The following is a 16,621-nucleotide window of genomic DNA, read 5'->3' on the forward strand; positions in this document are numbered from 1 at the left end:
AATGTCCAAACTTTCGTCTTCTTTTGTGCCCCAGATGATTTACACTTAATCTTAATTGTGTTTTAATGCTCACAGGTTTAACTTGCTAAGAAACAGCGATTGATTTGCATTTGTGTTCTGTTGTGTTACGCGCAATTCCTCCCATTAAACGTGCCTGTACTAAAGCCAGCAGTCATCTGATGCGAGAGTCAGACAATGTTTATTCCGGTTCTCTATATGCGTCACTTACTGGAAGGAGCGCACACAGTTTTCTTCATGAAACCACACGCTACTGCTGATGTTACCCGCTTCTCTGCCTTCGACCCATCGGTGCATGTAGTATTGCTGTACAGCTCTCCGATACCGGAAGAGAACCTGTAGGTAAGCATCTTATATTACTCGGTGGGGATGGCTCCATTTCTTTGCTATTACGATAGTTAAATCAGCAGGTATACAGCATACAGTTTTGAATTTCCAAGCATTCCAAACATCCTTTTCGAGTGGTTGCTACGCGTGCAAAGAAAGACGATACCATGCGGAAGCAACAGGAGGGAAATCTGTACTGCAAAGAAAGCCCCTAAACTGTGCTAGAAGCCAGAACAGGGGGACATATCGTATACTTAAAGTTGGGTTGCTGCATATTAGAAAGTCATTATGTGGGCTTTCAGGCCAGAAACTCTTCTGTTATGTCATATTTTTTAGCATGGATGTATTTGCTGTAGATGTTTAGTTTCCATTGATAGATATAGACTTGTGCCTCCGAAAGGCTCATGATGTGTTCCTGAACTATGCATTCCAACTGCATTTCGATAGCCTCTAGCCAGAAGAACGCAACGTTATGCGTGCATTTAGCATGGCGTTCTTTCCCACGATTCGAACATGACTTGGGACAATCACAGCCGGGCAGGAAATGCATAAATGATTTTTATTGTTGTGTTTTATTTATGGATACAGCGACCTTGTGAACAAGATCATAGCGGGTGGGAAACATGGATTTGAAAATACAAAATACAGGCACATACCAAACAAAACAACAGTGTGAACACAAGCTCAAAAAGAGCAAAAAAAAAAAAAAACTGGGGCAAACTCGGTGACATCAATCAGTTTGGATGTTCTTCAAATGAATACAAAATGAATACAACGATTTCTGCATGACAACATCATCGGTGAGATTATTCCAATCAGTGATGGATCTAGGAAAAAGAATATTTAAAACAATTAACTCGCTAGTAAAATGGCGTTAGTGCAAAAGAATGGCGATTTATTGTTCGATACTCCGAGCAGTAAGTAAGGATATTAGAGATGCTCACATAAAACGATTATTAATTAATTGAAAGAAGAATTTCAACCAACATGTGCGATTTCTGTTAGGAATAGATGATAGTAAGCCACTTCTTTTAAAGAGGTCACTGACTGATGTACGGCCATTTGGGTTATATAATTGATAAAACTAAACATGAAAAAACGTGTGATACGTGGAAGGTGGCTGCAACAAAGGAGAGGAGAATTTCGAAATAACATGTAGCCGAACTCGCTCTGGAATTGAGCGCGCGCCATCTAGTGAGCTTTAACGCAGCAGGCCTCGCGCATAGGCTGCCGTTCTTTCTACTACCTAATACTTCTAGTGCACTGTAGTAAAAAAATTCAACTACATTCTTCCCGTGAACTATCGCCTCAACAGCTTGCTCTCTAATACGCGATTTATTTACTGGCTGGTTAATTGTGCGTTCACTGCATGTGAATCGCCGTATTAAATTTTTAATTTTTGCTGCTAGATGTTAAAAGTATCAAAACTGGTTTATTCGAAGACTGTGACAACATTTCGAGAGCTCTCTGGTCTCTTGGTCTTCGTCAAGCTGCTTATTGGCAGCTTTTAACAACTGAGACCATCCAGAATGTTTCTCGTAAATAAATGACGCAAAAAAAAAAAACACACACATGTGCACACGCACCATAGACTGTTTTAATTTGAAGAGTAGAAATGAAGTAAATCTTTCCATGAGAAAAACTAAATGAGAACAATTGCAAAAGTGAGCCTAGAGTTAAAGCGCGGGTTGAGTGCTTGCAGTTCTTAGTGAGAAAAAAGAAGCAGACAAAAAAACCACGTTTACTTCTAACCACAACATGAGCAGCAGCCTTCTATGTAGGAGGTAAATCAAATCAAGAAACAAGGCAGTAGTGCTATTCCTGACTTTCCAACGACCGCGATAGTGCACTGCTCTGCTGCTATTCAAAACCCTTGCGAAAGGCCTTTGTTGGCGAAGTGAACGTTACTAAAATATTTTACGCCGTCGCTCAATCATTTTGTGGCGTTTGTCTTGCATTTGTTTTTTCCTGTTTCAGTCGTCGTTGCTCTTTTCGCTGCATGCCACCCGGCAGACTTTATAAATGAAAAAAAAAAAAAAACACAGACCGCATGCAAATCGTTCTTTCATTTTTCAAGGTGCCTTTCCTTTTTGCGTGAGAGGCTATACAAAGGTCGTCCACACCTGGCATAGATGTCCTCGTCCTACGAAAGTTCCACAGCTGTCTACTTTTCAAAGTGAAGAAAATATGCCATTGAAGCTGTTTTTTCTCCTCATTTTTTTTTTTCTCCTAGTAAACACAGTTCGTCGCCACGGGCCGCTGCGGTGTCGTTAACCGCGACGCAGTGTTCTCATGAGCCCACAGGACTCGGTGAAGACAGGACGATCACCTCGGTAGTCAATACGCCTGCACAATTGCCGCCTATTGCGCTCCCCCGCCTCCTCCGACAGCGTAGTAAACACAAATGCATGCTCTTTTCGCCGCACAACTTCAGTCGGCTTTCTCGAGTGGGCTGTCTCCAAGACCACGCAAACCGGTTTTCAGGTCTGTGGCCACCGACGATATTACCTCGCCTTTTTTTTCTTTTTTAGTAAGCCAACGCATTTTTGCTAGCGCTCAGCCGCAAGTCTTGTTGCCCTCTTCAAAATGAGAATGTTACCAGAAAAAAGCACGGTTTGCGCCGAGGCTAAGTGGTTGCCCAACCTAGAAATTCATTAGAGACACACAAAGTGCTCAGCGCGTACGATTGTGCTGGTATTTTCGACATAGTTCTCCGGTAAATGTAACGACTAAAATATTCAGACTACAATTACCTTTCTTAATGGACGTACAAAATTTCGACCCTAGCTGTATGATGCCATCAGCAGACAATAAAGAAAACAGTGTGAATGGTCGTGCTTTTCCAATTTAAACTTAAATGGGACGCCAGGCTGGAGACCTGCAATCTGGCGCTCAGGAAGAGCCGCTTATAAGCATGCTCGTGAAAATAACTGTTGATTGTCTGAAGAGGTTTGTGTACTTGAATGTTCCCTCGAGAAGTATCTTTGCTTTACTGAGGAGCAGCATGTTTCGTTTTTTGGTAGTCCAACGTGTGGTATCTGTCGGCCAGAAGACGTTAATATGGCCCTAGTGCTGACATTAGGTTAATAGCCACAAGAATTAAGAAAGAATGACGGCACGCGTACGTGTAGGTGTTGCATTTCCTATGTTGTTTTTACCAACGGTTCATAAGACCGTTCATAAGAGAACGGTTCATAAGTATTACTGTAAGAGGAAAACGCGAATGACATTGTTGTTGGCAAAAATGGTGAAAATGTAGTCAGGCACCCGTCTGAAGTCTCGAATGGCCCAGACGCACCGCCCGTCTAGGTATATCATTAGTGAAGGCTTACGTCGTGTAGTGTTTTCTGATGAAAATGGCCAAAATCCCTTTGTTGCGCGCCAAATCCTAAATGGGCTGCGTTGTTTGCCATACTCGAAAAAGTTTCTATTTGTTCATTAAAAAACCGCGAGAGGAAAGCGCTTTGTGCAGACAGTGCAACGGTTCGTGTACTTTCGATTACAACGCCGTCAGAGATGTATGCGGGCTTTAGAGGAGATTTACTCCCAGCTATGCAGGTATAAAACGAAGCGGTCCGCATTCCCGGAGGGAAATATATTCTGCGGGCTTTCATCAGCAGCGTGTCGCGGTTAGCGACACCGCGGCGCACAGTGGCGATGACCTGCAATCACGAGGCAGGAACGTGAGGAAAGCAGCAGAAATGCAAACAACAACCTCCCAGAAAAGAAATGGGCTGTTAAAGCTTTCGCAAGGTTAGGTTAGTGAACGTAGGGCGCCGGCAGGCGATACACATAACCAATGCAAGTTTGGAAATAAGAGTGCTTGAAAAAGCCAGAACTATTTGCATGCAATGCTTTTTTTTTTTTGTTTAGTATAGTGCCGTCAACCCTGTTGAGTGGCATTCGCCGAAAGGAGCAGTCGTGAATGAAGCAGTAAAATGCTCGGCGTTAGGAGGATAAAAAACCGAAACGTGGCGGATGGCTGGTCTTTGCTATGTTGGTTTTTCTGCGACGAGTTGAGTGAAAGACAACACAAAATCAACGGGCAGCTTAAATTGCACGGGAAGAGAGTTTTCGACAACATCACACTAAGCCTAGAGAATCGCAGATAAATAACTAGAACAGCACGAGCAGAGGCAGTACAGCGCTCCTCAGTCGTTTCTGTACCTGCTTTGTGTTTGCATTGCCCTTGTCCGAGTATGATGCACTATCAATGGGTTCTACTCTTCTCAACTTCCCCAGCGCTTTCAATAATAGCGCCTCAATGCACGCTTACCTATGAAGGAATCGACGAGCTGAGGCAGGCATGTGTAAAAACAGTCGTGAATGACGTAGACACATTGTCCCTTTTGGTGTAGGCATCTAGAGCATCAGCGGAGGCTGCTTCCGAAAATCTCTCGAAAACGTGAAGCGCAGTAGAATGTTCAAAGTATGAAGTTATGTATAACTACATTACAGAATGTGTAATTGTGTGTAATTAGGAGCAAAGGCCTTAAGTCTGACTGGTTGTGTCTTGAATTCCGATATTTATGGTCCTTTTAAATGGATCCGAGTCCAACTAATCGTTTGATAAATGCGACATCGTAATGGCCTTTTTTTTTTGTCTTTTTAGAGCTCTTTTGTTTTCGCACATATTGAAGATATTGTAAACATACCTTAAATCGCCTTAGTAAAGTAAGAAAATATTAGAACATCGTTCTTTCCGGGAGCGGCTTAGAGGAACCCGAAGCCGCAATCAATGTAGCCTCGCTGCAAGTACTAGATGTGAGTCCGGTCGAATAAGCTGGAGCTCAACAAGAAACTTACATTTCGCAAGGTCAACATCAGACATTTGCCCGAAGGCGAGGGGCGAATTTAAGGGAGGGGTGTGACCCCACTTCCTTCCTCCAAGCGAGAAATTTTAAAAGAAGATCTTGTTGAGCTAGCTAGTGATTGTTCATCTTCGGTTAAAGGCGCGAAACACACACAGACCCAAGGACGGTATATAGACGTCTACCTTCCTTGGGCCTGTGTGTGTTTCACGCCTTTAACCGAAGACGAGAAACTTAACATTGGCAAACCATGCCCCCTCCAAGGTCGACCCATAAATAAGCCCCCCCCCCTCCGAAGGCTGCCCGAGCTGTGCTGCCCGAGAAGCCCACACACGGAAACAGCACGCGTAAAGAGACGCGGGGTTTATTCACAGAACAGCTGTTTACATAGTTAATCTTTTGTCATCCTGCTATGCACTTGTGTCTTCAATGGAACAATTTACCAACTGGCCCACCCTGTCGCCATGCCCTCTTCACTTCATCTGTTCCGCTCTTTCCGCTCTTTTGTCTGCTGTGTCATTTTTCTAGGAGAAAGGCGCATAATGTTGGAGAGAGAGAAGATGGGATGTGGGAACCTGTGGCTTCCCTTACATGGCAGGGGTGGTATTAACAGTTGATGAACTCACATGGTTTATGAATTCTTGTGAAGGTCTTCGCCAGAGCAAACCGGCTTCACCCTTCAACAAGTTTACTGCACCAGACGACCACCGATCGCTATGGTGATCGTTTCGCTGCAGTGCATCCACAGCTCTTTGCGGACGCAGCGAAAGGATCTGCTTTGCTCCCCTGCAACTACAAGGCAGAAGAAAGAAGAAGGACAAGCGCTGTCTTGTATTGTCCGTCGTCGCTGCGCTGTTTTTTACGTCTTCAATATGCACCAACTCGCTCAGTTGTCGTTTCTCCAACGTAATAAATATCTTATTCTTATGCCTCATCAGATGGGCCAACAGGCGGTCATTTTGAGCGACTGTCACTGAGAGATGGTACCGCTCATTAGATATATCACTTGATCAGTACTAGTGAAAGTGCCCACAAAAGGCATTGGACAACCAGTGTGTTCGTAAAACTCGTTACGAACTCAAAATTAAACAGCTTTTAGATAATTCATTGTTCTTTTCCTGTACTCATTTACTGCGCACTGGTGTGGGGAAACACCAGTGCACAAAATTTAAACAAACTAATCTTACTGCAAAAAAAAAAAAAGCTGTTCGGGCAGTAGAAAATGTTCCATTCAATGCGCATACTAAAACTCTGTTCTACAAATGCAAAATAATGAAAGCCGATAACATATACAAGTGCAAACTAATAAAAAGTTACACTGGAGCGATACAGGGCAAGTTATATAAACTCTACTCACTCGCTAATCTCCAAAAACAAGAATACGTATACACTCATCGCCATAAATTGCCTTTGAAAGTTCCTGTCACGCGCACAAGTTATGGCCGCCAACGCGTTGAATGCACACTCCCCCACACACTCAATGACTTCGCGAAGCAAGATATAGACATTAGGCGCTTAACAAAGATGACACAGTGCAGTTGCTGGTTAACAACCATTAGTTTAACTAGAGACTCCTTTTTTATATCTCTTTTATTCATTAAAGTCTCTCTCTCTCTTCTATACTTTCTTTTTCACTGTGATTTTTTTCTCTTTTCCTTGTAAAATGAACAAAAAATTAGACTGTTACAGAGCTGTCATTGCTGCCAGGCTGGTTGGAGCTTTGTCAAGCTGCTATTATGCAGCTTTTTCTCCTATCCCCTTTTTCGTCATTTATATTTTATTTTGGGGAAAATAAACTTCAGTTGATTGATTGATTGATTGATTGATTGATTGATTAATTGACTGACTGACTTCCGAACTCACTGAAAACGGAGGCACTTGTATAAGAGCGTGTAGTACTACCGGGGACATGCATTATAGCGGATAACGCGCGAGCACCCGCACAGAACGGATCACTGACGGCGCTATATTTGTGCATCAACGTTTCCACTCCTGCTAGAAGGGCGGTCGTCTGAGAATGTCCCCGGAACGATGTTCGGATCTCTCGGCGGGATACACGCAGAAACAAGCTGCTGGTAAAATACAAAGATAAAAATTGCGAGGACGCTTTGGCAACTAAAGTGTTGAGAGGCGAAAGCCGGGGACACTATGCCGTGACGACTTCCGGTGGATGTGACGTCACACCGTTCCCGTGGCTATATCGACGTCTGCTTTATTTCGACGCAGTTTTGACATTTTTGACTATAGTTAATGAACTAATTACTCTACAGTCATAAAACATGGCTTCTAGGTTCATTTCTGAAGCAACAATTCATTTTCTCCTATTTTTGTTTATTGTCCGAGTTAACACAAGTCAAACACTGCCAAAGGTGTGACACTTTCTGCTGACGGACGACAGTCTGAGCCATTAAAATCTTTCGCCTTAAAAGCAGGTTGCCGACGCCTTATCAGAGTGGCGGCATACGCTGAGAAGGGCGCCAGCTGATCGACTCATTCTGGGGGGCTGATTTTCGCATCAAGCACAAGGGCAACAAAGCAGAACAACACCCCTTGGCGTGCGAGATGATCGCACCAATCTCAGATCACTATGTGGCTCTGGTGACGTAGGGATGCAATTGAGCCAGCATCTGCACGTCCTGGGTACTTTTGTGCCAGATAGTTTATGTGTGTTCTCCTTCTGAGACATGCTTTCGCTGTTCGCTATTAGCCTCTTCGCGTGAACAGCGTATACTCCATCACTTTGTCGGTCTGGATACTGACGTGTCCCTTTCTGCTCAGGGTTGTAGTCTTCTGTCAGCTCATTACATTACAAGGTTCCGTTTAATGTTTCCATTTTTAAAGTTACATTAAACGCCCTTTTAAAACGACATGATACTTATATTTGCCAAGTTGCGCGCACAATAAAAATTTTCGACCAGTTAAATGCACTACCTCAAGTTTCTGTAGACCTTGCGATTGACTTTCTTTTTCTTTTTTTTTTCTGCGTAGCATCAGCGGAAAGCGTTACTACACCCGGAAATCTGACAGGGTTGTCCCTCTTTTTTTTTTCTTTGATACTTTTAAGGATTGCAGAGCCACTCCTCATTGTCGAAACCGCACAGAATATGTGCGTTTGTTTTCTACCAATTGGGCTGGCTTTAGACCTAGCGTATGAAGCCAGCTGCGGGCCCGCGTGGAAGCAAGAGTTCAGTGAGTTTCAACGACCTTAAAGCTTGATAACAGAAGCTCTACCGTTACGCAGACGACTGCGCTCCCATACCTCAGTTTCAATGCGTACGTATACAAGCGTTGCGACTTTGTTTAGTGTTGGCAGTGTTGGAACACAGTGACAGCACAGCTCACCCCGGTCTTACTCGTTTTTGGGTTAGGACGGAGGCGCGGAAACAGTAAGACTGCTCCTCCGGTCCAAGAGAAAACCCGCTGGTCGGATCATCATGCGGACAGCGGGGTACGAGTAGTGCTGGTTGCCAGGTATGCCTACACCGCGCGCGCTCCACTCGATGCCGTCCGCGTAGCTGTCGTGGACGCCGTTCAGGTTCAGCCCGTTCAGGTTGGCACTGTGGCAGGAGCTGTACCACCACGCCCCACGAAAGGTGACCGCGCAGTTCTGCGGCCACACGTCGTTGTCGCGGTCGAATGTGGAGAAGTTCTGCCCGTTCACGGTGAAGGAGTTCCAATCTGCGTTTATGGGAAGAAAAAAGAGCGATTGATTTTGTTGTTCAAAATGTGCCTACATTACAAACAAGAGGGAGGAACATATCGATCACTGCAGAGCAAGAAGTAGCAATGATTATTGCAGAAGCCATGCATTTGGAGAGCATAGCAAAGATAATAATAGTCAGCAGCATATCAACAAACAAACGCTCACCAAAGTCACATAAAAAAAACAAACATAAAAGCATTGACGTTTCAAGACCGCTACGGGTGGCTGTTCACAAATGGATGAAAACAAGATGGGCTGCTGCTTATGAGCAGCAGCCTATCTCGTTTTCATCCATTTGTGAACAAGCCACCCGTGTGGTGCCGAAACGTGAAATTCTTTTATTTTATTTATTTATTTATTCAAATACCCTAAGGGCCCACTGGGGGCATTACATAGGGGGGGGGGGACAAATCAGAGCACAATTTTCCAAGGCAAAAAAGCACTTTAGGTGGTTAATACATCATGTTGAGAAAGAACATAACAACTGAAGAAACTGTTACAAAAAAATGCACAATATGTTTGTTTTTCTTGTATGACTTTGGCGAGTGTTGTTCGTTGATATGCGGAATTTTCCTCGCCAGACGGGCTTCCGTCGAACCCTCAACTATAATAGATAGCAGTGTGGAAAATCAACGTGAGAAAGACCGCAGTCAACGGGTAGGGGAACATTTTACTCACTTCCATGAACACGAAGCACCCAACGTGCTCCAGAAAGTTTGCGGGCGTTAACAACTACTTGCAAGATCACTTCGTCGACGTGCAGTCTGCATAACTGAAGCGACGAGTGTGTTCGCGCTAGGCGTAAAAGTGTAGTTTGCAGTGCCTATGACTTATGGAAAATCTATATAAGACTTAGCAGAGGATGATGGCCTTAAACGTGGTTCATAGCAAGTATTCTTGCGCAACAGGAACAACGCGAAAATGGTAGATATGCAGATCTGCCAGGGGCTGCATAGCGGCCCGCGGAAACATTTGAAGCAACCTGAATATGGGCCTTGCGCAGGTTGTTCGTAACTGCCCAAGCAACACAGGTAATCAGCCCAATATTGCAAATGGATGGTTTCACTCCTGTTCTTTGTGGGATCGGCCTTTGCCAATACGTTTCCAATATTGGGCCGGTTACCTCTGCTGCCTAGGTGCCGTGTTCTGTTCTTTCGGTGCGTGTTCCATTTGCAAGCTATAGGTAGAGAAATCATTATGGACACAAATACTGCCAAGGTGAACAGAACGAATTTTCGTTACGTTGCTCTAGAGCGAAAATTGGATCAGCAACATGAGGTTATTAAAAAAAAAAGTATTCACCCTCTTCAATGTTTTTCAGATCCGTGATGTCGACTTTTATGTGTAATATACAAAAAAAAAATTGAAGCGAACATGAAGCTCAGCCTTAAGGGCATGACATGATAGCGTAATGGGTTAATTCCCATATATGCAGAAGGTCATTCTCTACTTCACATTCATAGATCCCTGGGAGTCCTCATACCTCTCCGGGTGCAGTGGTGCAGCGGTTAAGCGATGCGCCACTGCCCTGCAATGGCAGGTGCTCCCAGCAGTGGGCCTTGTGCGGCCGAGGTGGCTCTTCGATCCCGAGCCACCAATCATTTATTTAACTGCCACCTGCCATGGTGGGCAGTTTGCTCGCTATCCGATGGGCATGTTATGAAGACGCCGCAAGGGGTCACGTGACCTAGGTGGCCCATCTGCCTCCTAGGTTGCTCTCTGGGGACCACCTGCCCGATCCTTGCTTAGTGATTTTCGCTCGCGACGCCGACACCGGATTTTATGGTGAACGGAGCCTTTAACGCTCTCACGTTAAAAAGCCTAAAAGCAAAGCTTGATGTCTACACATCCGGATCATAATCTTACGCCATGGAAGTTGACCATCACGCTCCTTTGATGTTAAACATAGCACTGCTCGGCGGTAACAGCAACTATAAACAAAGAGGCAGCTGGTCTCGTCTTTATTAGTGCTCGAGATAAAAGCATAGCTCTGCGCTTTAGTGGCCTTGTAACACAAGAAACGATAGGGCACTCTAAGCTAGCTACTGGACATGTCCGAGAAGGAGCAGCAATACTAAATAAGCAGTGCTTGGAGAAGAAGACTTGCAAGGCATGGCTTGCTCTTCCTGAGATTTCAAAACTTGACGAGAAGAACTGTTGGACGAGGACGTTGGTTTCGCATCATGGTGAAACGGCGCCGCGTCACACGGGCATATAAGTGCGGAAAGTGCGCAACACAGCGCTGAGTAATAAATGACGTTACTCTGGAACGCTACGCGTATGAGTACACACGAGCAAGTCCAAAATATTACTTATTCGCACCGAATTTCAGTGCATGTGGGTACGTCATGGTCTTTTTGTTTTGCTTTGCTTTCTTTGTTTTTCAGTTTTTTTTTGCTTGTTCGCCCTCGTGTTCTTATACATGCGGCGATATAAAGAAACGCCAATTGTTGGTCAGCGCTTTGATACAGCCTTTCTTCTCATTTATTTATTTATTTATTTATTTATTTATTTATTTATTTATTTATTTATTTATTTATTTATTTATTTATTTATTTATTTATTTATTTATTTATTTATTTATTCAATTACCTACAGTGCCCACTGGGCGTTATCGTAGGGGGTTAATTTGCAAACATAAAGATATCAGAAAACCTAATAGAAAAGTGGAAGCGAAAGCATACAATAAGTTCTGAAGCAAAAAAAATAATTCTAATGGTCATTTTGATAAACCGGACGGAAACACATTCAAAGCCAAGTCCGCCTTTATGTCCGCCTGCCGTTGCGCTGTTTGACCATCATTTAAAAAACCTTACCGTCTATTGACAAAGAGAAGAAAAGGCTCTCAGGAGAAATAGAGGCGTGGTAACTGTTTCATCTGGTCGTCCTCGAACCGCGCCAGGGCGGAAGCGGGGAAGAAAAAAGAAAAATACGATCAGAGGATGTGACGAATGACCGAGAGTGTGATTTCGTAAGCCTAACCCTGGTGCGTTCGAGTACATGGTGCAGCAATTTCCGGCCGAACTTTTTTTTATTAGAAATTTCGTGAACCTTTTTAGCCAGCATACTTCCCGAAGGACAGGCGAGACACTTGCGCAATTTTCAGGGCGATCAACGACGGGGAAGGTTTACCGAGGCATTATCTGGCACTGACAGGCTATCGCTCAAATTCCTGCGCTCTGGTATACATCGAAAGGAAGTCGATCATAATTTGTCTTCGCGCCTCTCCGCTCCTGCATTGGGCCGCTTGCATTCACTGAGCTGTAGAGAAAAGATAAGTGATCAGAAAGTTCGGGAAGCTGGCTTTCCGAAATGGGGAAAGCCAGAAGTGCCTCGGGATAAGGAAGGCGCGAGCGTTTCTTTGAAAGCAAGTGCGTAATATCAATGGCGTCATTGTTGCTGCTCATTTTGACGTGCAACGTCTGTTCTGTGTCCTCCATCATTTTGTTACTACGACAAGTGCATGATTGTGATTTTCTGCGCAGATTGAGAGTTAAATTCATGCCTAACACATAATTGTTTTAGTTGTTACTCAGCAGTCATCTTTGTCCGTCGAGCTATTGTGAATTGAGCTATGTCGACTTCCAGATTGGAGACAGTGATCTTCCACGAGCGCGCAGATATAGGCCAATTTTCTCCACTTCGGTCAGTTCAGAAGCCTTATGCTAGATGCACAGCGGTGGAAGAAAAAAAGATTTGGTATTTTAATTCTTGGGCATAACTCAAACAAGTCCAGCATTCTTGGAAAAAAAAAATTGAATGCTGAAATATTGTAAGGTACGGTTAAGGAAATATTTACGATAATTGTTCATTCTTTCCATAGGTAGCAAAATCGTTCTTTTAAAGTTTTGCACCGCTCGCATCGAATAGTTGAGACTTCTATTAAAAGCCAATGGGTAAAGTTTTTGATGGTAGGAAAAACGTTAATAGCAAAACAAAAATCCGAGCCTGCCGGGGGGAGATCTGTGGATATATTGATTGTCATAGTGAAATCTTACAATATATGAAAGAAATTGCGTTCATAAACTCTTTCTGGTTCAAAAATGCTGTTCTCTAGAATTGCTAGGTATGGTATGCTGAAAATCAACTACCTATTTGCTTTTTTCTAATATATTTTTATGCGATGTCCTCTTTTTCCACCAGGAGTTGTTGGGGGCGTACGAAACTGGGTGCGCTAAGTTTTTTTTTTTTCATGGGCGCTTGCCATTGCATTCATTTTCGCTTTCTCCAAAATTATTATTATTAACTCGTCACTTTCAAGTGACATGTTCGGCGGGTACAAGTGTTACGGTATGCTCTTAGAAGCAATGGGCGCATTGCGTTGTGCACGTAACGTCACCGAGACTGTTCAAATGACAATTATCTGCGGCGGCAACTCTGCGATGAAGCGTCACCGTTTTCCGTGCAGTACATAGTTTCGCAGCCCGCGGCTTCGCAATGTTTTCAAAAAATAAATATTCAGAGGAGGTTTGAGTTTTTAGATCTTCCCCGGGACACCCTTCGGACCAACTACTGTCGGCGAGGGTGCTGCGCTCGTGAGCCGAAAAAACATTTCCGATGTTTGGGCCTGGTAGCCGGCTCAACCGCCCTGTGGAATGTGAGATGTCACGTGCAATGTGATCAGCTAAACTCCAGAAGCTCAGCTCAAAACTCGCACACCTGTGGAAAGAATAAAAAAGCGTGATTTCGTTAGATGAAGCGAAAATCCTTAGTAGTAGTAATGGGATTCGTTATACCCGTCGCCTCAGACGGACTTGAAATGGACATCGTATTAAACGAACTACGTTAAAGATGGAGGCAGGAACGCAATGACGCGGGGCTGATTCTTCGCTCGCGGAGTTTACCTCGGTCACCAAATTCAAGGTACCATGACCAAAGACGTCTAAGACGGAATTTTTGGGAAGGTTATAGTTCCTTTGGCACCCAAAAATTTTGCCTTTGGATATGTGTTTCAACCGAACGACGGCCCTGTACACACTTCTACGCTTGGGAAAAACTGGTCGAAGAGGGGGAGAGTGGACCTTATGAAGTGGCCAAGCCGGTGTGCAGACATTAATTAAATTGAACATTTTTGGGGGAGACTTTGTGTTGCATATGAGGAGCAAAAAATACGGTAGCATCGAGAAGAAATTCGACCAGCTACTGCAAGAGCGGAGAAGCATGGACTAGACGTTAATTTACAGCTTCCCGAACTCCACTACCGTCGGTGTCTAGCATTGATTGACGAACAAGCCTTTTGTGCTAAGTATTGTGCGAAGTATTCAGTATTGTATCAGGTTATTGTTAAAAGGCACTATAATAATCGGAGGAGGACGAGGAGGAAAACTTTTATTCCTATTTACAGTGAGAGGTCGATGGGGCGAGCCGGAAGGGCCCGCCCCTTACAAACACTAGGAGGGATCCCTAGTCCGGGATCCCTGTAGCTTCCGCAGAGGCCCGGGCTCTAGCTACCAACGCCTGTTGGGCTTGGAGTTCGGAGCAGCCGCGCAGGGTGCTTCATTTCAGTAATAATAACACGCGGGTTCGATCCCGGCCGCGGCTGCTGAATTTCGATGAAGGCGAAATTCTAGAGGCCCGTGCACTGTGCGATGTCAGTGCACGTCAAAGAACCCCAGGTGGTCGAAATTTCCGGAGCCCTTTACTACGGCGTCCCTCATAGCCTGAGTTGCTTTGGGACGTTAAACCCCAATAAACCAATAAACCAACCATATTAGCGCCCATTCTTCAACACACCACAAAAATCAGTTCTTCAATACATTTTTTGTAAGAATTAATTGTGGCTTACAATGGTGAAAAATATTGGTTGCTATTGTGTAAATGTCTGACATTATTTTCCCATAACGCTCGTGTGAAAGTAAAAAAAAAAGAAGTTAAATTCGAAAAAAGAAGAAAAAAAATAACCTGGCGCTTAGGGTAAGCAAGCCGACCCTGGTGTACTCAAGCGGGCGAAATACGAGAGGAAGCCAACTTTTTGCACAAACTTGCAAATTATTGGCTACATCACCACTAAATGTTAGAATGCCTTTCGAATATTATACGCGAAGGTTAAAACTAGTTAGATAGCAGATACGCGAAGATCAAAACTAGTTTGATGCCAGAAAAAAAAACTGTGCTTGTCACACATAATTGCGGAGTAATCAATAAATGAATGCTCAAACTTTGTTTGCTCTTATTTGTCACGACTGTACGTCCTATAGCAATACACCTAAAGCTCGCACTTTGCAGACTCGTTTGCAGCGATTCTTTCCAAAGGAGTGAGCCATTGGTGTGAGAATTATCACTAGGCAGTGACTCAAATGCAAGTCATCACCTTTCATCGGTGGCACCGAATGTGTTTGTGAAAAAATTGTGCATAGAATTCTTGTTTTTTAAAAAAAAAAGATGGTGGACATTTTTTCTACTTTGTCTTAGCAGGAGTCCTTTTTTATTCCCTTCGAGTTGAAAGCATGCCAGGAGAATGGATGGGGCAGCAAGTTTAATTAATTTTCATGAACGCACCATGCTCTCCTTTCACCAAATCCCCGAAGATGCAAAAGGAAAGAAATTCAATGAGATGCGCCTCATCACAAAACATCCACCCGCCTTCCTACGTTCTGTGCTGTTAGCACGCTCCGCCCAGCAGCTTCAACGCCTTAATCTGGAGCTATGAAGTGCGTGGTGATACCTCGAAGAGGCTAACAAGGCGTCTACTAGTGACGTCTGCTTGCGGTTAAATCCCTGGTATTAGTGCAAACCGTGTAATTCAGATCACTTTGCACGTGCCGTTTCTTCTTCAGGCCTGTATTGCTCTTCTCTGCGCCTTTGGTGTTTCAATATAGTTATAGCTGCAGACTAAGTGAAAGATGAATTTGTAAAGCTATATCTAAGAACTGCGTAATTTGCAAGCAATGAAGTTGGAATTAAATGGTTATTGTTCCCGTTTTGAAAAAAGTGAGCCAGCCTCACAGAAACTCTGCGTGAGCAAGCAGTGGTAGAAGGGCCAATTTATAGTGCAAAAAAGGCAGGTGCAATTCGTGTATTCTCAGACGTAAAAGATGTTGACGCTCTTTCCCTGATTCCAACACGTACGTGCGGCTGCGACGTGTTGAAAATACCTCTCCGTATCTCTTACAAACAGCGCCACTGTAGCAGCTTCGACCAATGGAATCCTGAAATAGGAGCTTTAACCTCGGGGTTCATGCTCAGTTTGGGCAATAAAAATTTTTGAAAACAACGACAGGCAGCTGACGGACAATAAGACTCGGAGCCTGCTGAGTTTACTGCAAGAGAATTGCTTCCCGGGCTATCTATAGTGTAACACCAGCCCCAACTGATGCCATTAGGCACGTGCTCGGATTAACGTTAGGTACTTTTAGCTCTTTGCTTTAATCTGACTCTCAACATGTTTGGAATTTCTTGACCAAAATGCAGCGAAGTTAAAGCCAAGTTGAAAACTTTTGAACACGGTCCATTCATTCTCAGCCGTACATCATGTCATTAACGCTCTTCGACTGCGTCTCGTCGCTTACGCAACGCGTGGTTAGACACAAGAATGAGTATGTATGACCGCAGGTAAAACACTAAAGTGGTAGGTAGAGTGCTTGTCATTGCCGCGGCGCAATGTGAACCTCTGTATTCTTTTATTTATTAATAGGGTCAAAACGTTTAGAACAGTAGTAACTTAAGACAATATTGTTTACAGAGTTGAATCAAATTACGATTGCTCTTGTAAATCACTGAAAGAGTGAGTACATGAAGCCAGTCCTAGTGGACCCTTTCAGTA

The 16,621-nt window shown here is 44.0% G+C and overlaps 1 protein-coding gene across 3 annotated transcripts in view; it reads right to left on the minus strand.

The window, feature by feature from the left end:
• Nucleotides 1–5,504: 5,504 nt before the first annotated feature.
• The window catches only part of LOC149341603 (techylectin-5A-like), a 28,545-nt gene continuing 17,428 nt past the window's right edge, over nucleotides 5,505–16,621 (minus strand). For all 3 annotated transcript variants that reach the window (XM_089543706.1, XM_089543707.1, XM_089543705.1), the window contains exon 6: nucleotides 5,505–8,834. In XM_089543706.1, the coding sequence (XP_089399832.1) occupies nucleotides 8,521–8,834 (314 nt within the window). In that variant the 3' untranslated portion in view covers nucleotides 5,505–8,520. The remainder of the gene's footprint in view (nucleotides 8,835–16,621) is intronic.

Source organism: Amblyomma mixtum, chromosome 5, assembly GCF_055824585.1.
Source record: "Amblyomma mixtum isolate Tamu chromosome 5, ASM5582458v1, whole genome shotgun sequence".
Lineage (NCBI taxonomy): Eukaryota > Metazoa > Arthropoda > Arachnida > Ixodida > Ixodidae > Amblyomma > Amblyomma mixtum.